The 22,514-nt window shown below is 42.8% G+C and overlaps 1 protein-coding gene across 1 annotated transcript in view; it reads left to right on the top strand.

Moving 5' to 3' along the window:
• FHIP1A (FHF complex subunit HOOK interacting protein 1A) overlaps positions 1–22,514 on the top strand; it is a 273,945-nt gene that overhangs the window by 249,658 nt on the left and 1,773 nt on the right. The window contains exons 8-12 of the mRNA XM_017871129.1: positions 119–198; positions 7,652–7,842; positions 10,529–11,665; positions 17,362–17,540; positions 17,856–17,994. Of these exons, the coding sequence (XP_017726618.1) occupies positions 119–198; positions 7,652–7,842; positions 10,529–11,665; positions 17,362–17,540; positions 17,856–17,994 (1,726 nt within the window). The remainder of the gene's footprint in view (positions 1–118; positions 199–7,651; positions 7,843–10,528; positions 11,666–17,361; positions 17,541–17,855; positions 17,995–22,514) is intronic.

Raw genomic sequence — 22,514 nt, 5'->3', positions numbered from 1 at the left:
AAAAAAAAAAAAAAAAAAAGGCCCATTTTATTTTGTAATTCTGATTTATTTACCATCTGTGGGGAGTGGAGTTATCGTTCCAGCATCTGAACTAGAATATGTGTCTCTTGTTTCCCAGCTTTGTGTGGTGTCCCTGGCATTATTCAGAACTCTCATTGGTTTACATTGTGAAGATGTGATGTTACAGCTAGTTCTAAGGTGAGTTGCCTTTTTTGTTTCCTTTAAAGAAAAATTCACTTTATACTTTATATTACTTTCTATTCATATACTTTATATTACTTTGGTCATTTAAGCTAAACAGGGGCCATGCATCTAAGGAAGAAAATTATCAAGAACATTAATTTATTTTTTGCATTGTTTCCCAAGGTTAATTTCATTTGTACTATTAAAAGTTTGTCGAGGGCCATATGCATTATATTGTAAATATGCTCCTGGAAATTATAGATAGAATGCTTGAGAATGTTCAGAAGTATTATAAAAGCTATTCTGGTCTGTGGCTGAACGTCTTTCTCCTGAAGTACATTTATAGGGGACTTTTGCTATTAAAAGGAAGTTTTCCAAATATAAAATGCTTTTGATATATAATTTCTTTGATTTATGCTTTGATAATGATACACACACAGTGTTTACTCTCTGATCTGTGAGCATATTTCAGTTAAATTCAGTAAAAATTTGATGAGTATTTGCTGTGAACTGAGGACTTGCGTACAAGGTAGCAAAGGTTTGTCCTTTGGACAGTACAGGTGGGAAAGGTTTTATGAAGTGACTGGGATTTGAAGATGAGTATTAGGAGTCAAAGTGCACAGCTATTAAGAAGACAGTCATTTGGCAATTTAATAGGGAACTCAGGAACACCAAATCTTGTCTTGGCCCAGCAATACCTCTTCTTCTCCAGAACCTGTGAGAAGCATCTGTTTTTGTGAAGGAAAGCAATGATGCTTCCTTATTAGCTCATGATTTAGCTCTGAATCTCTGCACAGAACTCTAGAAACCCCTGGTTAGACCATGGTGCACGTCTTTCCTTCTTTTTGGTAAACCCAGATCCTGAATCTTGGAGTTGACTACTCTGGTGAAACCCTACCCCAGCACTGCAAGAAGCGGACCCAGAGAGAATGTGGTCCCAAAGCTGAGAGAGGAGCAAAGGGCTAGGGCTGAGAGGAGCTCCGAGTTGCGAGGGTTTGTGCTCTTACATGCTCCTCTGGTGGTGTGGAAGCAAAAATGAAAAAGTGGGACTACCGGGGTCCTCCGGCATGCACTCCCTGATCCTCCTTCCTTAGTGGACTTCCTGACCCTTCATTGGAGCAGTCCTGGGGAATAAGGGTGGGTGCTAACTTTGAGAACCACTTTGTTTGAGGAGTGATGCCGTGCAGGCATAACATCTTGCAAAAGAGAATGATTACAAAACGAGTCTGAAAAAACTGGTGGTGGCCTATTGTGGAGGGCCTTACAGAATTGGTGGGAGAGTATCACCTATTAGTTTTTTAAGTTTAAAAGAGCTTTTGAACTTTTTAGGGTTTTAGATTAGGTCATCAGTAACTAATCTTAAGGATTAGCAGAAAACAAATCCAATCTTAAAGAAACACCCTGGATAGTCTGGGTAGAGCATTAGTTATCTGCCCTAAAAGGATTATGTTAGCTCCTCATCAAGCCTCTACTGATACATGACAGAATGCATTAGCAAGGCCTGAATGAAATCCGGAACAACTTGGCAAAGCCGTTTTTACTGCCAAAAAAACCCAGGCTTTTACTCCAAAGTGGGTAAAACCTGATGGTATTTAAATGTTAAATTCTTAAATACTGCTTCTTTGATGGTAGGAAAACCAGCTGTCTTTTTTCAGTGTACTTGGAAGCCTGGCCTTGGTCTGGAGGTACAGGGCTTCCCAGCTGTGGGTCACCAGGTCAGATTTAGTCCAGGTGATGGAAGCTCTTGCTTGCTGGCTGTTCAGTGACCTTTACAAGGTGAGCGCTAATCACCCTTTTACTGCTCATATAGTGGTGGTTGTTGTGTTAAAAAAAGTGTCCTCAGAGATGGCATCAATAATGGCTTCTCTGGAGACCCAGACTTGTACCTTATAAAGATGAAGAGATCAGCTCATGGTTGAAATACAGAAATGTTCAAGTCAGGGCTAGTCATTTCTAGGGTGAGTGAGGACAAATATCCCAGGGAAGTGCCTGAATGTTATGTTATCACAAGTTCTAAATGAAATAATGAAAAAAAAAAAAAAAAAAAGTGCCAGACCTGAGGTTAGGACATGGGCTTGACTGCCTGGTCCTAGGCTCTCTGGGCCTAGGTTTCTTTAATGAGGATGATAGTGATAATAATAATAATATAGTTGCTCTTAATTGAATACTTCCTCTGTTTCTAATTCTGCGGTGCTGCTTGAGGGGTTCCACCAGGAGAGAAACTGAGAGGACATACACAGAAGTCGATTGGGCACATAATAGGCATGGAAGAAACCACTGGCTCCTGGTCTCCTCCTTCTGCACTGCTGATGTGACTCAGCACGTTTTGGTTTTGGAATATGCTATCTCATAAGGTTATTGGGAGGATCAACTGTGGTATGTCTGTGAAAATGTTTTGAAATGCTGTAAAGCAAGGTTCTGTAACCTTTGACCTGTGGGCCGCATGTATGGGGCCCAACACAAATTTGTAAACATTCTTAAAACATTGTGAGATTTTTTTGCAATTTTTTTTTCTTTTAACTATTATTAGCGCTAGTGTATTTTATATGTGGCCCAATTCTTCTTCTTCCAGTGTGGCCCAGGGAAGTCAAAAAATACACTCCTGCTGTAAAGTATAACACACATTTAAGGGAGGGAATTTTCTAGAAAGGACATTTTAAACTAATGAAAATAATTCTTTCCCAATTTAGAATCTGTGCAAAAAGCAAAGCCAATAAAAAAATATTTATTCTTCAAGTCATTTGAACATTATTTTAAGAGACATAAAAAATAGATTTATAATCTGTCCTTTTTGTTTGCTGCTGCCACTACAGTCATTTGAATATACATGATAAACTTGCAGATCTGAGAGGCAGTAGATTAATGAAGATTATGTGACTGCGTTTAATGAAGGTATTTGTTATGTGGTAAATAAATAATAACTTATATGTCAATTTTTGTTACAACCCAAATACTCATAAATACCAACATTTCAAAATGATGATCCATTTGTAACAGATACTAGTTTCTTCATTTGACAAAATATCAGAAAAGTGAGTTGAAATAAGGTACCCCCAAAGACAGGATATTTTAGTGAGCAGAAAACCAAGGAGAAATTGTCCACTTCCACGGATATGACATATGATAGGCCAAAGGCAGGCAGGAAATGCTGACAAGCAGTGAGGTAACAAATATCTGCCATGCTCCTGGAACCTCCCAGTTGAGACAAAATTTAATTGCTTAATACATTGAATGCTATTTCTGAATATTCTGGTTAGAGAGTTTTTTTCAGAAGTACCGGTCCATTGTCAGGTTTATGAACTGCCTTGACTGTTGTGTTCAGATAGAGGTTGTTTTGCCTGAAGAGAAGCTGTATGTGTACTTCAGGAACATTTTCATTTTGCATAGGAGTTAGGGGTCTGGAGGAAAGGAAAAAAAAAAAACCAAAAACCCATGAAGCCTGCCAGCCTAGGGGAAAATGAATAGGAGAAATATGGCCAGAACTTCTTTGAATCACAAATGATCTTTTTGAATTCACTAACATTGCTTTGTAGATTTTGGTCTATGGGTGCATTGTTGGAGTTATCATCTCAGAAGAAGTGCTTCACTTAGCTCATTGTACTTCACTGCCTTGTTTTGCTTGTGTTTATGGTCAGTGTAGCATAGGGCAATATGTGTGCTTTGTTATCAACTGATTGTCACTGAATATTTTAGAAGTGATGATGGTTTAATTTAATGACCAATATCCAAGAAAATAAGAAATAGGCCCAGGATTATAGAGGGTTGGGGAAATAGTGAGAATCAGGGAGGACAATATGTATGATATATAGATGATACATATTTTTATTTATATATTAGATACATTTTTTTCCTTTTTTCCTTCTGTGTTGGGGCATGGCTTTGCAAAATCTGGACCTCTGAAGTCAGATATTTATTAGTCTCTGATTATTTTTATAGTTTCATGAATTTAAATTCTCAAATAAAATATCGTATAAATGAAAAGATAGTTTGAGGATAAATACCTATACTAAATTCATAAGTGATTTTTCTGCTATTGACAGCCAATTCATTTTGATATTTGACATTTGGGGATATTCTGGCATTTATTCTATTTCTAATCTTTTCCTGTGAGTGATGAAAAGACAGAGACAGAGGGGCACGGTCTTCTTTTTCTATTCTTTCTTCTGGGATGATCTTTCATTTTAAAGATACAGTAGAACCACTGCTTTTTTTCTTTGCTTTTGAAAATTGATGTATAATAGTTGCACATATTTTTGGGGTACACATGATATTTTGATGCATGCGTGCAGTGTGTAGTAATAAAATGGGGATCATTAGGATATCTATCATGTCAAGCATTTATCTTTTCTTTGTGTTGGGAACATTACAATTATTTTCTTCTATCTATTTTGAAATATACAATAAATTATTGTCAACTGTAATTTCTCTACTGTACTATTAAATACTAGCACTCTGTGTAGCTGTATTTTTGTACCCCTTAACTAACTTCTTCCGCCTTCCCTTCCCAGCCTCTGTAACCACCATTCTGCTCTCTACTTCTGTGAGATTCACTTTTGTAGCTCCCACGTATGAGTGAGAACATGCGATATTTGTCTTTGTGTGCCTGGCTTATTTAACTTAATATAATGACCTCTGAGAACCACCATTCAGAATACCGGCGGGCTATTCATTTGAATACTCCCCATTTCCTGGTTCGTAGACTCTCTCTTTCAACCAATAGGGGATCTCCCTTGATTTGAGCTATTCAGAAGAAAATTTTTAGTTTCTACTGAAAGCATGTATTTGTAAAGTTGCAATTCCCCAATAAGTCTTTATTCTAATATAGTTTCAAGCTACTCACTGGTGATATTTGATAAATAGCTTTATTAGCTTTGATCCAGTGTTCCATTTTTAATACTTCAAACAAAGAATAAAAATCTATGAATATCAACTTAAATCATGAAATATGCTTAGTTTGAGCCGTAAGCAGTCATTGCTGTTCCAGCAGTATATAAAAGCATCGAAGCGGTTTATTTCTTAAATAATAAATGACCAAAATAAGGATACAGTAAATCCTGTGTAATCTGAATTTCTCTAGGCCTCACCAGCCTGTGGGAAGAGTTCACATCAATGGCTACAGGACAGGTTTTCCCAGCTCTCACCCCAGCCACCTCATAGAAAACCTTGGACCCGCCCCTAAATCCCCCACCTAACACAAAAGTATCACCCATCACTTCTAGGGATCACCAAGTGAGAAATCTTTTTTGTTTCTCTGTTTTTGTTTTTTAGAGACAGGATCTCACTCTGTCCCCCAGGCTAGAGTGCAGTGGTGTCATCATAGCACACTGCAGCCTCTACATCCTGGGCTCAAGGGATCTTCCCACCTCAGCCTCCCGACTACCTGGGACTACAGGTGCACACCACTACACCCGGCTAACTCTTCTATGTTTTATAGAAACAGGATCTTGCTGTGTTGCTCAGGCTGGTTCTGAACTCTTGGCCTCAAGCAGTCCTCCCACCTTAGCTTCCCAAAATGCTGGGATTGCAGGTATGAGGCACTGTACCCCACCCCCAAATGAGGAGTCTTCCATATAAGCATGAACAAACCTCCCACCACGGTTGCCACAGCAGCATCAGCCATGGTCCCCTCTCCTGCTCCGATCCCTTTTGTTGCTGCTACTTTCCCTTCCCACCCCCCAACCCGCTGCCCCTGTTCCTGCTGTGCACCCCGGCACCTTCCTGTGGTGCTAGAGCAGCATTGCCTTCTCTGGGTGCCCACTGGGGTCCAGCTGTGCTTTGTTCACAGCTGGCAGGTTCACACAGAGGTGGGAGAATGCTTCTCTCTCCTGTGTTATTTCTGGTTACCAGAGCATCTCTACTCACAGATATCCTTGTGGAAAAGAGCTCCTTTCTTTTCTGCCTGCAACATCCATTTTTCCTCATTGCTAAATTCCCCAAAACTAAACCAAGAATCAGAACAGGCTTGCCCCCTGTTCCGTAGTTTCCTTTTTGTTCTTGTAACCTTCTACTTTCATGAAACTGCGCTTATGAAAACAGATGCCACCACATCAGACCTGCAGGGTGTGTCTGGTTCTTACTGATAGCAGGTTCACAATATATATCTGCCCATGGGGACAGTGGGAGGAGGGGCTGAGGACCGCCTTACCTAGATGGTTTGCCTTTTCTAAGAACTGAAGGTTAAGTGGCAAGTTTGCCATATCATACCTGGAAAGTATTATTAAAACCTTCAGTATCAAGTAGCACAAAGAGAACGGAATCTTTCTTCCCTCTCTGACTCTGGTTCTTGTGGTGGATCAGTTGTGAATATCAACTTAGGTTTTCCTCATTTGGATCAACAGGAGGTGTGGAAGATGGTTGAATGTTTACAGGCCTGAAGAGATGTCCTGAAAGTCGTACTTTTTATCTTTTTTTAATGAAAAGCTTAATCTTAGCTTGTTTTTCTCTGCACTGCTTCTTTCTCAAATGCCGAATACAGAAGTAAAAACATGCTGGCTGATTGAAAGATTGTGCTTGTTCACATAAGGGCTTGGGCTCATCTGTAATTGGCTCCTGCACACGTATGTGATGCTGGGCTCTGGCTATAAGTTATTTATCCCATTTGCTCCATTTTTGTTTAAATAAGCAGTACGTTTTTTTCCCCTGTTAAGAAAGGAAGTCATTTAAACACACTTTATTCTAGCCATGAAGCCCACTGATGTGCTCCGGGTGTGTCAGAAATGGTTGCTCAGGTTTTCTTGTCCCCAGGTTCATAATGATACTAAGATGCTTTTGATCACCAACCAAAAGTGTTTTGTGTGAAATGGGGCCCAGTGATCCTCAATGAGTCATTTTCCATTATATTTTCTCCTGGTCACCCGTGAGAACATACCCGTGAGAATGTAAAGAAAAGGTTTACACTATGGAGTGGTTGTTTGCTGCTGCCATTCAGTGCCTGCGATGAGCCAGAGTTTCTGGGATTATAAGAGAAATGATCGAAGCAGCTCCTTGCTGTGGTAGCACATTATATTGAGGAGGTAGACACTGAAGTAATCGTGATACAAGGTAATAGTGCTTAATAGAGGCCCATGAGCATAGTGGAGGGAGGGATTAGCTCCCTCTCAAAGAAGGTGACACTGAAGCTGGACTTTGTAGAATGAAAGGCATTGGTCAGGCAGAGAAAAGGGGAAATCTCAGGCCAGGTAAAGGTGACAGTGGGCACAAAGGCATGGAAGTGAAGAGGGATCATTTAAGAGATGCAGAAGTTCCTGGAGACTAAATTGTAAAGAACATTAAGTACTTTGTAAAGAGGATGTTCTTTCAGAAATTAAGCTAGGGAGTAAACCCTGGTGGCTGATGAGATGATCAGTTGAGAGCTGGGAGAGGATGAGTCTGCCCCTGGCCACAAGGAGTCCCTGTTATGGTTTAGTTAGTCCCAGTAATGGTTCAAGACATTGCAGAGACCAAACGCTGGTTCTTTTTGTCATTCTAGGTATCTGATCCCCTGCAATCACATGATGCTGAGTCAGAGGTGGGCTGTGAAGGAGAGAGACTGTTACTCTGTTTCTGCGGCCAAGCTGCTTGCCTTGACTCCTGTCTGCTGCTCCAGCGGGATCACTCTGACGCTGGGGAACCAAGAGAGGGATTATATTCTCTGGTCAAAGTGTATGCATGACACTTCAGGTAGGAACTCACTAGTAATGATCTTTAAACCAAAGGATGCCATTTCATCTCGCCTTGGGATGCGTGTCCCTTTGGGTGGACAGGGAATTATGTAGTGGGTCCCGTTTCTTTTATGAATGACTAGTTGGGATCCTTTTCTGCTTTGTAAGGAGTTATGGACACGTAATCAGTGTTCATTGGCGTGCCCAGACATTACGTAGTGTTGCCAGATCTTTATTTTATGTGGACTTTCTAGTGGGATCCTCAGAGTCAAAATGTGAAAACGTGTGCTAGCTTGTCTTCGGAAACAAGACAGGGGTGAGAGGTGTGGAGATGGCTATTACTGAGACAGAATCAGCCCTTATTTTAATTTCTAAAATGAGCCACTTATAGAAATCTGTCACAAGGATTTACATATTATTGTATATCACTTTAAAACTTGAAATTTGTGATGTGACAGCGGAATCACATGCATTTGATTGACCTAATGAGGAAGGCTGCCATAAACACTTTACAGGGGTTATGATGCTCGGTGCTATTTGCCAGCTACGGTTCACCTCATACAAGCAAAATTGAAATGGCAATCTCTGTCAACCTTGGCTCTCTGGCAGGCAGCTGGAACAAGGGGGCATTTGTGTATCTTTGATGGTCATATGGCTGTTTCAATTCGGAACTTTCTGCATGTCCTGTGACCACTAGGAAATCCCCAGTCCTGGTGTTGAGTCAAGTGTTTCCAGTTTATATTCTGATATCCACCCTAACAATGTCATTCTGTCCACCCAGCTATAATTTTCTTAGATAAAGTGTATTTAAAAGCTGGGTTACTTGACTAAGAAAATGTCAGTATGTTTGATATTAATATAATTTGTAGAAATTAAGGTTGTCTTACTGAGTCTTTGTCTTTATATAAAGATGCATGGAAATTAGCAATTTATGTAATTTAATTGTATTTTCCTATTAGGCAAGTTAGTATGGATATTTTATATTTTCATACCTAAAAGTTGTTTTAAAAACATATTTTAAAATGGGTATCTTTTCTAAATTTACTATGAAAGTTTTTTCAAGAATGATTCTGTGGCTAGCCTTGCCTCAGAATTCAAAATTCAAGTTAAACCTATGATTCTCCATAACTTGCCAACTTCTTTCCCTGTGTGATCACTTTTAATGCTTTGAAGAAGGTAGTATTCCCATTTTACAGATGAATAAACAAACTCAGAGAGGAATTGACTTGTTCATGGTTATACAGCTAAGTAGGTTCTCTGGTTCCAGATTCCATGTTCTTTCTACTCTCCTGCCTCTGGAATTGCCTTACAGCAGATAAATGCCCTAATGGATGTGTGGTGACATAGCTGGCTAGCTAGCCAGAGTAATCACTGCATAGGGGTAAATAATTTGCCCAAGAAAGTAGCAGAGCCAAGATTCAGGTTCTGCATCTTGGTTCTGTGTCTTGGTTCTACTACTTTCTTGGGCAAATTACTTAAGTTTTCTAAATTTTTTTTCTTATCTGTAAAATAGTACCTACTTCAAAGGGTTATTCTCAGGAAAGCAAGTGAAGACATGTTAAAGCTCTTAGAAGACTGCCTGGCATGTAGTAAGTGCACAGTAAATATTGTAGGAGTATTTGATGTCTTTTTACATAACATAGATAAGAGATAAACACTAACGTTTTAGCAGTAGAGCTGTAAAATATGAATTATGTCTACCCTAATGCCCTGGAAATGGGTATCCTTAAAGGCTCAATTCTGACCCAGTCTGGTAGAGATTTAGAGCATGAAGAGACGTGAGGCTTGCAAAGATGTGGCACTGAAGTAAGAATGGAGGTCAGTGTGAAATTACCTGTGCTTGAATTGTGGCTCTTCCACAATTTGGGTTGGGCATTCTTTCATCTCTGAGCCTCAATTTCTTTATCTGAAAATGGAGAAAATAATATCTACCATACAGGATCATTGGGAGAATTAGATAGCATTGATAAAGCACCTGCAGCATACTAGATGCTTAAGAAATGATAGACTATATATTTTTCCCTCAGTCTTTTTCTTTTGAGGGAAAATGTAAACTTATAGGAAGATATTTTCACAGGTATTTCAGTAGTGAAGTTGGAACTTTTAACATCAAAGGCAGTCATGGTAACATAAGCAGCATTCTTAGGTTGAAATGACTTTTGTAGTGAATATGATTTTACTTTAAGAGACCATTTGATAATATCAACATCCCCGATAGTCCCCAGGAAGGCAGAATGAGTTAATAGGCTTTTCTAAAACCCAGGATTTTCTACAAAAGTCTGGTTCTCAAATTCATGGATTATCAGCCTTCCACTTTAGATTCAAAGTAAAAAACTTTAAGGTTATTACTCTGTGGCAGGTACTATATCAGGTGTATTACCTAATTTGATCCTCTCAACAACCTGAGAGATTGCTATCATCAGCTCTTCTTTCTCTAATGACTCGTACCAGATAATAGATTTCCATTGGCTATACCCACTATTGACTGGCTATATTGGTTTTCTATCTTCTGTGAGGGTAGAGTTTCTATTATTAATCTTTCCTTCTTACAATCTAACCATATTATTCAGAGGTTATTTAATCAGATATAATTAGACCCAAAGTAGCTGGCAAGACACAGTCTTAGCCCAAATGGATCACACCCCCATCCACGACCTTTGTCCCCACACCTGCCTTGTTCTAATGGATCTCTGCCTCCTGTGCAGGGCCTGTGGAGTGGCCATTCCCTGAAGCGTTCTCCCAGTCAGCCTGCATTGTGGAGTATGGGAAAGCCTTGGACATCAGCTACCTGCAGTACCTGTGGGAGGCCCACACCAACATCCTCCGCTGCATGAGGGACTGCCGTGTCTGGTCCGCCCTGTATGATGGCGACTCCCCCAACCCTGAGACGTTTCTCCAGAGTCTGACGGAGGAGGGCAGTGTGAGCTCGGCCTGCCCTGTGTTTGGGCTCCCGCAACAACTCCCCAGGAAGACGGGACCTCAGCTGGCTCCCAGAAAGGACAAGAGCCAGACAGAGCTGGAATGGGATGACAGCTATGACACTGGAATCTCCTCAGGGGCCGATGTGGGCTCCCCGGGGCCTTATGATGATCTGGAGGTTTCATGCCCCCCAGCACCCATCGATCCCCCGAAACACATCCAGGAGATGAAGAAGAATGCCATCCTGCTCTTCAAAGGGTCCTACATAGAAGAGTCGGACTTTCAGGATGATGTGATGGTGTACAGGCTGTGTGCGGAGAAGGACTCCGAGGACGTGAAGGATTCTCAGGAGGAAGCTGCTAGGCCACCAGCTGAAGCCCAGGCTGAAGTTCAGAGTGTTCCCATCAACAACGGCTCCCTCCTCAGCACCCAGCCAGAGACAGATTCAGAGGAGGAGTGCAATAGGGACAATTCAGACCCGTTTCACAGTGAGCCCATGGAGCCAAAGCAAGAGAGGGAACCTGAAGCAGCCACAGAATCCAACTCAGAGTTAGCATCCCCTGCCCCTGAGGCAGAGAACCGCTCTAACCTGACGGCCGCCAACCCGGAGAGTGAGGATCTCATTGCCCAGTATGACCAAATCATTAAAGAGCTGGATTCCAGCACTGAGGGCTTGATGGAACAGAATTTCCCCACACCTGATCCCTTGCTTCTCACTAAGGAGGGAGAAGGGAAGGAAGAAGAGAGCAAAGGACAAAAGGAGAAGGAGGGGAACAAGGAGCTAGAAGAAGAGGAGGATGACTTTGACTCTTTTATAGTGGAGACACCTGCTGTAGAGACTGTGCTTTCCCCGTTTGTGGGGAGAGATGAGGCTGCCTTTGCCAGTCGCCATCCCGTGAGGACTCAAAGCACCCCATTCACAGGTGACCATCTCACATTGCTTTGTGGTTTCTGCTTTTGAAAGTACTTGTATGTATTGGAACAGGAAAGTAAGGTAGGCAAAGGTAAGGAATATGATCGGTTTGTCTAACAGAGGGCTGAAAATATTTCTGTCAAGAGCAAAGAGGGGTGACTTTATTTTTATTTTGCGAGTCTTGCAATGATTATCTTATGTATTTCTCAAGCTAGGGGTTAGATTTTATTACTTAGTAACTTCTTTTGATATGTCAGTGTTAAAATAGTAGGACTGATTAAACCACACAAGAATCCAGACTTCTTATTTAATGACTTCATTTATTCTAGTGTAACTAACTTATTTTTCTCCTTAGCACTTATTTACATTTATTTTTAACAAATGACTGTCTCCCCGAGTAGAATGCATGCTCTGTGAGGGTGGAGCCCTATCCCTAGCACTGGAAGAGTGAACAGAGCACAGAATAGGTGCTCAGAGTCCTTGTTGGGTGACAGTAGCTGTGCACACATCAGAGGCATCGGGGTTAGCTGTGCCTTTGCCTGGGAGCTCATTTCAGAGAATCACAAAATCTTTATCCAAAAATAAGTGGAATGGACCCACATCAACTAAGAGCGCTTTGAAAGAGTGTGTTCAATGATACACCACCAGCCACAGGTAGGAATCTTGCAAGAGGTAAGGGGATAGGGTAGGATTTACAGATAGGCAGATTGGGGTGAAGACTTATGATAGAAAACATCATTAAATATTAGCCAACAAAACCTGCATTTACAAATCATGGTGCAATGGGAATCACCATAGATGAGATGGCTCACTAAGCCCAGGGAGGGCCAGGGTGGGACCACTGGATGGTGTTTAGGTAGCAAGGAGAGGGGCTGGAAGATAGTAGCAACGGAGGGCGACAGTGGTCTTGGAGCCAGACCAGGGGTTGAGTCCTGGCTCTAGCATTTAGCAGCATGTGGCCTTAGCATCCCAGGCCTTCCGTTTGCTCCTGTGAGGACTGAATGAGATACTGGGAGGTCATTATTCATTTTATGACAGGTAGCTCCCTGGAGAAGCTTGGTGAGGAGGGACTGTGCTCCTACCTCTTGGAGTAACCCAAAATAGATGAAAACAGATTGCCTTCTGGTCCAGCCAGCCAAGTAGGCTTATGTGATTTCAAGGAGCTCTTCCAGCCTCCTCCTCCAATATTTATTCATCTGTTTACTGATGCCTGAAGATTTGTATATACAGGAAGAAAGCTTTTAATTCCACAATTAAAGGCTTGCGGTTCTAGTTGAGATAACGTTTCAGTGTGAATAAGTTTTAATTAAAATTCAATCAGTCAGTCAATCATAAGTAAAATGGATTAGATAATCTCACTTTTCCCAGTTGATAAGGGGGACAAGGAAGGGGGAGCTGGAAGAGTTCACTTGGAGGGAAAGGGCAGCAGTAACTTGGCATGTCACAGCTTGCCTTCTCGTAGGACATCTGGGCTCCCCATGGCCATGAAGATTATTCTTCAGAATGCCAGCTTTCTTACAGAGGAGCTTCATTCCTGGGAAATGTGTACATAGAGGAAAGAAAGTATAGCTCAGGGCAAGGTAAAAAAAAAAAAAAAAAAAAAAAAGAAGCCCAGGGCAAAAGAAAAAAAAAAAAAAAAAAAAAAAAGGCTAATCCAACACCCAATTAAATAACATCAATATTTTACATATAATACACCTGAGAACTGACAAAACATACTGCAAGCTCTTTGATACGTACAGGTAATTGTCACTAAAACCTTCCTTTTTCCTCTTTTGAACCTTGTACACAGCTTTAGGAAACATCTCTCTTTCCATGTATGTCTGCTTTATAGTTTCTGAACTTCTGAGTGTGTTCTGTAGCATTAGGCTTCACTTCTTCTCTCCAGGGCATCTGATTTCCACTGAAATGAGTTCACTTCCCAGCAAAATCAAAGCATTCCATTTGTCTAATTTTATTTATTCATGTGTTCAGCAATCTTTTATTGATCCCCTGATGTTTGGCAGGTGCTATGCTAGGAAATAAGGACACAACATTAAAGGAATTCACAGACTTACAGAGGAGACCCCAACAAAGAAGTGTACTCTCTTAGTGGGAAATGCATGATCAGTTGTCATATGCCAAGTCCAGTGGGAATCCAGTGAGGGGAGTGGGAATGGCCTCACAGAGGAGAGGCATGGACAGTGCAGGGAAGTCCCCAGGTGAAAGCAGGTGAGAATGATAGTCCAGACAGAGGAGACAGCAGGAGGTGACTGAAGAGCCTGCCAGCCTGTGGGGTATGACCGCATGGATGATGTGGGGTGGGGAGGCGGGAGAGAAAGGCAGAAAGCCTGGTTGGTGCCAGCTTATGGAGGGCCTTTGGGCCAAGCCGAGGGATGGAAACCTTGTGCCCTGGCACTGAAGAAGCCCCTGGAGTATAAAGTTGAGGAATGATGTGACTGGATCTGAAAAGGCCAGCTTTGGTAGGAGTGTGGGCCGAGCACTGGAATGGGGAGAGGTTGGTGCCAGGAAAAACAAGTGAGACACCCTTATTGCCATATCAGAATTCAGAATGTGCCAGTGCCTTTATCTAGTAATTCTGTTTCTAGGAATGTCCTCAGAGCTGTATTCACACTGTGTGCTGAGGTGTACATACAAGGATGTTCATTGCAGCATTGTTTAGAATAGAAGAAGACTGTAAACAACCCAAATACCCACCGGTGGGAGACTGACTTGCTTGTGCAACACCCTGGCCATCTAATGTTTTGTGGTCCTGAGATGAGACAGCTCTGTATGTGTTGATACGAGGTGTGGTCTCCAGGGTGTATTGTTACAAATGCTAGGTCTCTCTCTGTTTCTCTTTTTCTGGCGCACTCTCTCTCTCTCCTTGGCAGGCAAGATAATGTGTTGGGTAAGAGCACTGGAACAGGTGGTGCGAATTAAAATTCTGTTATTCAAAGCTGGGTTCACTTAGCATTCTGCCTCCTCTTTAAACGGGGATAAATAATAAATACACTTCCTAGGGTTGTTTTGAATCTTGAGTGAGTTGATACATGAAAAGTGCTCAGCACACTGCCTGGCAGATAGGATGTGCTTAATAACTGTTTTCGATAATAATTAAATTAAATCTCTATTAACATAGTAATACTGTTGCTGGAGTCCAGACCAGAAATGAGACTGACCTCAGGCAGTGGAGCAGGGGAGGTGGAGCTTCAGGTCCACATCAGGAGATATGTCCAGGGTAGAATTTGCTGAGTGGAGGCACAGAATTGACGGCTGCTCCATTCTTGGACAGGGGAAGTGCAGGAAGAGGGTGCAGGTTCGATGGAGGCAGGTTCAATGGAGGCAGGGGAACAGGGGAGAGCGGTGAGTGGATGACAGGAGGCGCAGTAGAGATAGTCTCAGTGACTTTGAAGAATGTAATACTTTGTGAGGCGGGGAGTCTATCTGTGCTCCTAGGAGATGTGGGAAGAAAATAAAACCGCTGTCTTCCAGACACACCTGCAGCTTCCTGAATTGTGCTGAGTCTTTTGATTTTCGGCTGCTTACCAGATCCCCCTATGCACTTTTGTTAAGCAGGGATTTTGTTTTGTTTTGTTTTGTTTTTTGTAGTGCTAGAAACTAAGAATAAAGTAGGAATTTGAAAGTTTTAACACATTTTTTATTGCACACGCCCAAGGAGTGATGAGTCATTTAATTAGCGGACACTAATTATAATGTCAAAGTAAACTCCATTTGTATCATTACAGTCTACTGGCCTTGACCTAATAATAGTCTGTCATTCACATAGGTCAATGATGACATGATCTTCCTCTCCACAGGGCATGGGATTCAAGCTTGTGGGAACCCTCCCACTTCACCTCACCCCTTATAGTAGTGATGTCCTGTGGATGGTCTCCCCTGATCACTGCATGGTCAGCAGTTTAGAGTTTGTAGGATGGCTGGATGTGGCCAGGCACAATCTGGGACTGGGGAAGAGAAGTTGAGGGATCATTGTAGGGTCATATGTTTTACAGAAGACTCTGGCCACCTAAGTATGTCTTAATTCACCTGCTTTTGCTCCATCTAGAAGGAAATAGATGCTGAGCCAGGGACTGTAGGGGAGCAGGTGAGAGGAAGCTGAGGACAGCAGCCTTCCCCCTCTAGATCTACCTGGAAAGCCAGAATTGTGTTGTGGTGCCTTAAGAGTTACCATTGACACTTCTGGGGTTCTTTATGAGAAAACCATTCATTGCTTTCAAACTGGGGTCCCTATCCAGAGTTTCCAAATGTGTTTGGCAAAGTCTCCCAGTTGTTTGTAAGCATCTCCAAAGAGTCTCTATCTGAAGAGTTCATTGACCTCTTATGTCATGGAAAGTGACTAAAGACCTCTGCCTCCCATCCCAAGGATGGGGAAGTTGAGGCTAAATGCCACACATGAGGGGATGGTGCCTCTTGTGTTGAGATCCCTTAGAGACATCCTCAGTGTTCCTGGAGACAGAGATATTGCAGTTACCCTCTTCCTCCCCTGTGTGGTAAAGGTTTCGGTTTGGTGTTCCCATTCTACACACAGAGCTTCTGTTCCTTGCAAAGGGTTTTACTCTCTTATGCTACCAGGGCTTCTGAATGAAGCATCTTGTGATGAAGTATGTTTTTGTTAATGTTGGTGACATCTTCATAAGGCATGGCTTATTTATCAAGGGATGTGTGCTTTTGTTATAAACATGTCATGGTTTAGTAGCATCATCAATAGCTCCACCAAGGGAAATGCAAAATTCTCATTGATTGTGTTTAACAGAACACTTTTATGGTAAAAATTTAAAGTATCTTCAAGTAAGTTTATTAATGCCAGATTTATTTTTGGTTTTCCCTGCCCTCAGTGAACTCAAAGCATATTAATTTTCTAGTGACCCAAAGTAGCAGAAACTTCTTTTTGCCTATTTTTTTTAATAGACTGCTTTTATATGACTAATTTTTTTAACTGCTTTTTCTAAATGACTGCTTTTGTAGTCATACGGATTTTCTTTCTTAAGAAATCTATGACACGCCAAACTATATGTCCCAAACTGACACCCTTTTCTCTCTCCTCTGAAAATTCAGGTGTGGTTAGTGAACTGCTAAGGTTGTAACCAGGTGCTCCTCCATCTCTCACCTATTTTGTTTTTTATTGTTCCACATTACGACACTTGACAAAACCAAATTTCTCTCAGTGTGCTTGTTCAGGATAGGCAACCCCTGTTCTCAGTGTTGCTATTTGATAAACATAGTTTGTGCATTTTTGGTGTTCTTTACACAGATTTTTCGTTACTAAGACTTTCAATGGCCTCTGGTGCTTACATGAAACGCTACAGTCCATACAGTCTGTGCATCATGAGATGATGGCTGTCATGTGTTAAGCACTGGCAGCCCCAAGAAATACAGGAACAATGTAGAAAAGCATATTTTAATTTTAAAAAGTTAAATTATTTGGTTTTTTTCGAGGTCTGTGATAATTTTAATAAGTATCAAAACTGCTCATGGAGTCAAAATGTCAGTAGCCATGCCTATTTTTCTGTTTTCTTTTTGCTGTGGTGGTTTGTTTTCTGTTTTGGTCTCGAGGCAGGAGGAAACTTGGCCGTATTTGCTGTCTGGCTTGCACCTGCAGGCCCATGGTGGTTTGGGAGCTGTGGCACCGATGGTTCTGCCGTTGTCAGGGAAAGGCATCCGTGTGAGCCCAGCCAGCCCTGAAGCCTTATGTTCTTCCTGCAGGCCCATTCATCAGCGTGGTCCTGTCAAAGCTGGAGAACATGCTGGAGAACTCTTTACATGTTAATTTGCTGCTTATTGGGATCATTACTCAGCTAGCCAGCTATCCCCAGCCACTCCTGCGCTCCTTTCTGCTCAACACCAACATGGTCTTCCAGCCAAGCGTCCGCTCTCTCTATCAGGTATGTTAGCTGAGCCCACATCCATACCTGTTGATTTTGTGGGTGCTAATTTGTAGGGCATCTCTGCTCTAATTCATTTGCTTTCCTTCCCTGTCCTATTAAGCTCACTGTGTAGTTTATTCTAAACAAACTGTAGAGCTTATTTAGTTCGATGTTTTGAGGGTGCCCTATGCAGAACACCCAGGCAGTTAAAAATGAGCAAATGTCTAACATCATAATAGTTCCCATGATGAGGGTTGTACCTGCAAGATATATTGATAACTGAGAGTGGAATTTCATGGTGAGGCATTAACATCAGTAATGCTGTTTTGACAGGTCCTTGCATCTGTGAAAAACAAGATTGAACAGTTTGCTTCTGTGGAGAGAGACTTCCCAGGACTCCTCATACAAGCCCAGCAATACCTGCTCTTCCGTGTGGACATGTCTGATATGACCCCTGCGGCACTAACCAAAGGTAAGCCAGGTTTCTCCACAGTGCCCCTCCTTAAATTCCTCCTCCACGTCCCTGGCCTACTGGCCTCAGTTCACAGATGCTGCACTGGCTTCTGTATCCTAGAAGCATTCAGATATTTTCATTTTTATGCAACAGGGAGGAACCACCTCTTCACATTCTTAAACCTAAAGAAAGGTCTCCCTTGCTTACACCTGGCCTGTTTCCTCTGTGGAGGTTCTAGAGGGGATTTGGTTTTTTAACTGAGAGTGGTGCCTGGAAGGAGCTGGCGTGTAGGGTATTATCAGGCTAGAATAAATCACACAGCACACATGGGCCAGAAAGAGGCATTATGTGCACTCTCGAGCCATTTCTTTGGGCAGCCCTGTCCTGAGGAGGGCATGTGTTGTCTTTATTATGTTTTCAGAGGCTCTTGGGCCAAAAATAAGTGTGCTTTAGGGCCCTAGGAGGTAACACAAAAAACAAAACAAAAAAACGGTTTGGACTGTGAGAAGTAAAGTTTATGCTCAGCCTAAAACCTCTGAGAGTGCCTTTTTATGAGCTCTAGAGGAGGCGTTAGGCCAGGGCCCTGGCAGAGTGAGGAGTGGGGGCAGGGGATGGGTCGGTGCTAGTAGGAGCGCTGAGAATGGCTGGCCAGGCCCGGGAGCACCACTGCTGCTTTACCTTATTTAAGCTCTGGTTGGACCGATTTGCTGACCATTGTCCCCTGAGCTGTAACTTAGGCCTTGGTAGGAGCAAAGTAGGAATGCCACATATTGCACTGGCTTTTACTTTTCCACACACAGACCAATCAGGCTTCTCTGTGGCAGATGAACAATGGAGAGAGTAAGGCTCTCGGTCCTGGGCCAAAGGCAAGTGATCAGAAACAAGATTGGCAGTGAGTGGTAGAAATGAAAGTCAGGGCAATTGCTCTACCTTTCAAAGAAGCTGGAAAGAACCCAGAACTCTGAAGGCCTGACGCTGCCCCTGTGCAGCTATTTGATCTTGGTCGCTTTACCTCACAGGCCCAATGTCCCTTGACTTTTCAATGAAGGATTTGTTCTCCATCTCTTAGGTGCTTTCTAGCTGAAGCCAGAACTTGGGTTGTGATGAGCCCTTAGGGTACTGCAAGGTAGGGTTTGAAAGAAAGGTAGGCCATGTGCCACTGGTAAAGTGAGGAGTCGGGCTTCAGGCTGTTGGACTTTGAGAAGAGCAGGCAAAGGCGTTCATAGAGGGAAAGGCCCCGGCACCTCCGTGGGAAGGTGGACTTCAGGTGCCATGTGGCCTCCTTAGACACACGGGTGGTCAGTGTGTGAGCTGTGTTCCTCCTGAACAGGGCGCATGTTGCTGCCACCCACCCCGCGAGAGAAGGTGCACCAGTTACCAGTATAATAAACCACTGCAAAAACTCATTGGCTTAGCACAAGGCCATTTATGATTGCTTATGAATCTGTGTGGTCATCTAGGTGTTTTGCTGATCTGGGCCAGGGTGATTTTGCCTGGACTCGCTTATGTGGCTGCCATCAGTGGGTGGCTGGATGTCTAGGATGGCCTCACTCACATCTGTGGCTGTTGGCTGGAGTGATGAGGGTGATGGGGGTGTTCCTAACCATCCGGCAGAGTAGCCCAGGCTGGTCCATGTCACAGTTAATAGGGTTCCAAGAGTGAGAGCAGAAGCATAGAAAATCTTCAGAGGCTCAGACTCAGAGCTTGTGTAAGGTCCGTTCTGCAGCATTCTGTTGGCCAAAGCAAGACACAGGGCCAGCGCAGATTGAAGAATGGAGCAAAAACCCTACTGCTTGATGGGAAGAGCTGCAACAAGTTGTGGGCATTTTGTAGTCTCCTAGACAAGGCCTAGTCTTCATTGTATTTTACAGTTTATAAGGTGATTTCTCAGGCAGTCAATTTTCATTATCAAATAGCACTCTGAAAAGGGCAAAAAAGGTACCATTAGCTTCATTTTCATTAAGGAAGCCAAAATTAGAGGTCTGGGGTATTCATCTAGGATCATGAAACTCAAATGCCTGAGCCCATCTTAGCTAATTCAGAGACGAGTGTACACACTGGCCAACCTAGATACACTGAGGTACACTAGATACTCAGAGTACACTGAGCCTTAACCCCCACATTCAGGGAAAGGGTGAGGGTCACTCACACCTTGGGCTTGTCCTGGTTTCAGAATATCTGGAGGCCACGATTGCAAAATATATGCCTCGGGAACTTGTTCTCACTGCCTAAGGTTGTCAAATTAGTTAGCTGGGTTCCATGGTCCTTAAGCAAGGTCTGTGACACTCCAGGGCTTTGACCTGTAAGAATCTTCTCTCTGGATATAACACTTTTCTTTTACTTGATTTTTTTTAGATTAACTTTCTAACTTTTCCAGGTTAGCCAAGTCATGCTCTTCCCCCACTTAAAGCATCTTTAACTGACAGAACGAGAGTTTCCTGTCCCCTTATACAAAGCTGACTTCTGAAGCATTTACTGTGACGTGATTTCCTATAAATGATTCAAATCTGGGAGGCCTGTTCTCACTGGGATGCAGAGCAGTTTACAATGAAGAATTATGGTAATAGGCCAAATATTTGGTGGTCCAAGTGTCTGCGTGCTCTGCCCTTTGCCTAATACTGCTGCCAGGGAGATGAACACATAACGTCTCTCTCTCCTCACTTCTGAAATCTTCCCAGTATTAGTCTTGAAAACCTTCTGTTGCAGCTTTTCAGACCCAAGGCAACATTTCAGAAGCCATTCCTAATTGTGACATTTATTTATACTTCCCTCCGCCCTGCCTTTTTCTTCAGGTGCTCGTGCATGCTTGTTGGACCCTTTTATGAGGGGCGTAACTCAGGCGCCTGCAGCCAGATCTGCTCCATCATGCAGGCCCTGCATTCCCTTTGCCTCCTGGCAGCCCCGGTGAAAAATGAGCCTTCTCACTAATGCTTCCAACAGCAGTAAAAGTCTGTGTGGCCGCTGCTCCAGAGCAAGCGGATGTCCTGTTCCCAGTTATACATTACTATTCTTGAGGCTGTTGGTCTCTGAGATTCAGCCACTTGCCAGTCCTTTCTCTTTCTACTCAAATACTTTCCAAACCACAGAGTAACAGTTCACTGTATTTACTTACGTTCAGAGCTCTTTTACTGGGCACTAATTCTAGAAGGGAGATCAGGTAGATAATGTACCCAGTTTACAGAGATGGAAACTGAGACATTCTGTGATGAGCTGGTGGCCAGGTAGGGACCATAACTCGGGTCTACTTGCTTTTGAATGGAGAATTTGATGGTGCTTGGTGACACACTGAAAGGCCAGGACCCCGGAGGGGAGCCCGGGTCAACATGCTGCAGCCGCTGATGGAATTGTGCTATGGATCTCCCGGCTAGCCCCTGGTCTCCCTCACTGGGTGTTCTCCTGTCTTCATTAGTGAAGACAGTTCTGATTCTTGGATTCATACTGAGTAAATGAGCCTTAGCAATGACACTTTTTATTCACAGCTCAAGCTAGATAAATGAATCACAAAACCCCTTTTTAGGGGAGAAGAGAATGAATGAATTTGAAGGAGAATGGGGAGATGAGGAATATGAGCAGCTGCAGGGAGCATCAGGAGTAGGGAAGACTGATGAGATCAGTTCCTTCACTCATTCAGCAAATATTTATTAGCTCCTACTATGAATATAGAAGTGTGTTAGGGATTGCTAAAGACATGTTATCAGATAGGGTTCAGGCCTGAGAAAGGTTGGAGTCTAGTAGAGGAGATAAAACATAAACAATGTGAGGCTGAAGGGCAGTGCAGGCCTTAGTTGGTCAATAACATGGAGAGGAGGCTAGAATGAGACTGTTTGGGTAGAGGGCAGAGGAAGGCATAAAGACTATAGGAATGAATTCTGGGGGCAGGAAACTGGAAATTCATTGTGAACTTGGTGGCAACTGTACTGATGAGGATGATGAGGTAGCTGACACCCATTCAGAGGTCCCTGTGTACTTTATACCTATTGACTCATTTAATCCTTATAACAACTCTATGAGCTTTTGGCAGGTGAGGAAATCGAAGTACAGAGAGGTAAAGCAACTTGCCTGAAGTCAGCCAGCAAGTGGCAGACTCTGTGGTCTTAACCACTATACTAATAATGCCTCTAAGGCTAGTAAGATTTAGGTGAGCAGAGAAATGGGGCAGGGAATTCCAGGTGGAGGAACCAGCATGAGCAGTGCAGGTCTCAGTCTGGGAGTAGTGTCCACAGTGTCCCATTCCCCACAGGAATGCAGGCCAGCTTCCTCTGTGAGCTTTGCTGGGTGCTTTGGAGAGTGACAGGGCCTGAGCTATGGTTGGGGATGAGAAGGCGTGCTCTCCAAGGTTGACATGTACCTCAGTGATATCAACACTTTTATGCTCACTCTGTTGCCGGGGCATGAATTTCTGCTGAAAGGTAGCAGAAGACAGATTCTCAGCAACTTTTCCAGTTCTTTATGGCATTAAAGCTGTGATAAGTCTTAATCTAAAAGGATATTTAAAGCAGGAAAGTGGAAGTTTTTTTTTTTTTTTTTTTTTTTTTTTT

The sequence above is a fragment of the Rhinopithecus bieti genome, unplaced genomic scaffold, assembly GCF_001698545.2.
Source record: "Rhinopithecus bieti isolate Rb0 unplaced genomic scaffold, ASM169854v2 scaffold_3878, whole genome shotgun sequence".
NCBI classification, from domain to species: domain Eukaryota; kingdom Metazoa; phylum Chordata; class Mammalia; order Primates; family Cercopithecidae; genus Rhinopithecus; species Rhinopithecus bieti.
Note: the sequence above shows the minus strand (reverse complement) of the source record. Positions and strands in the feature narration are given on the sequence as shown.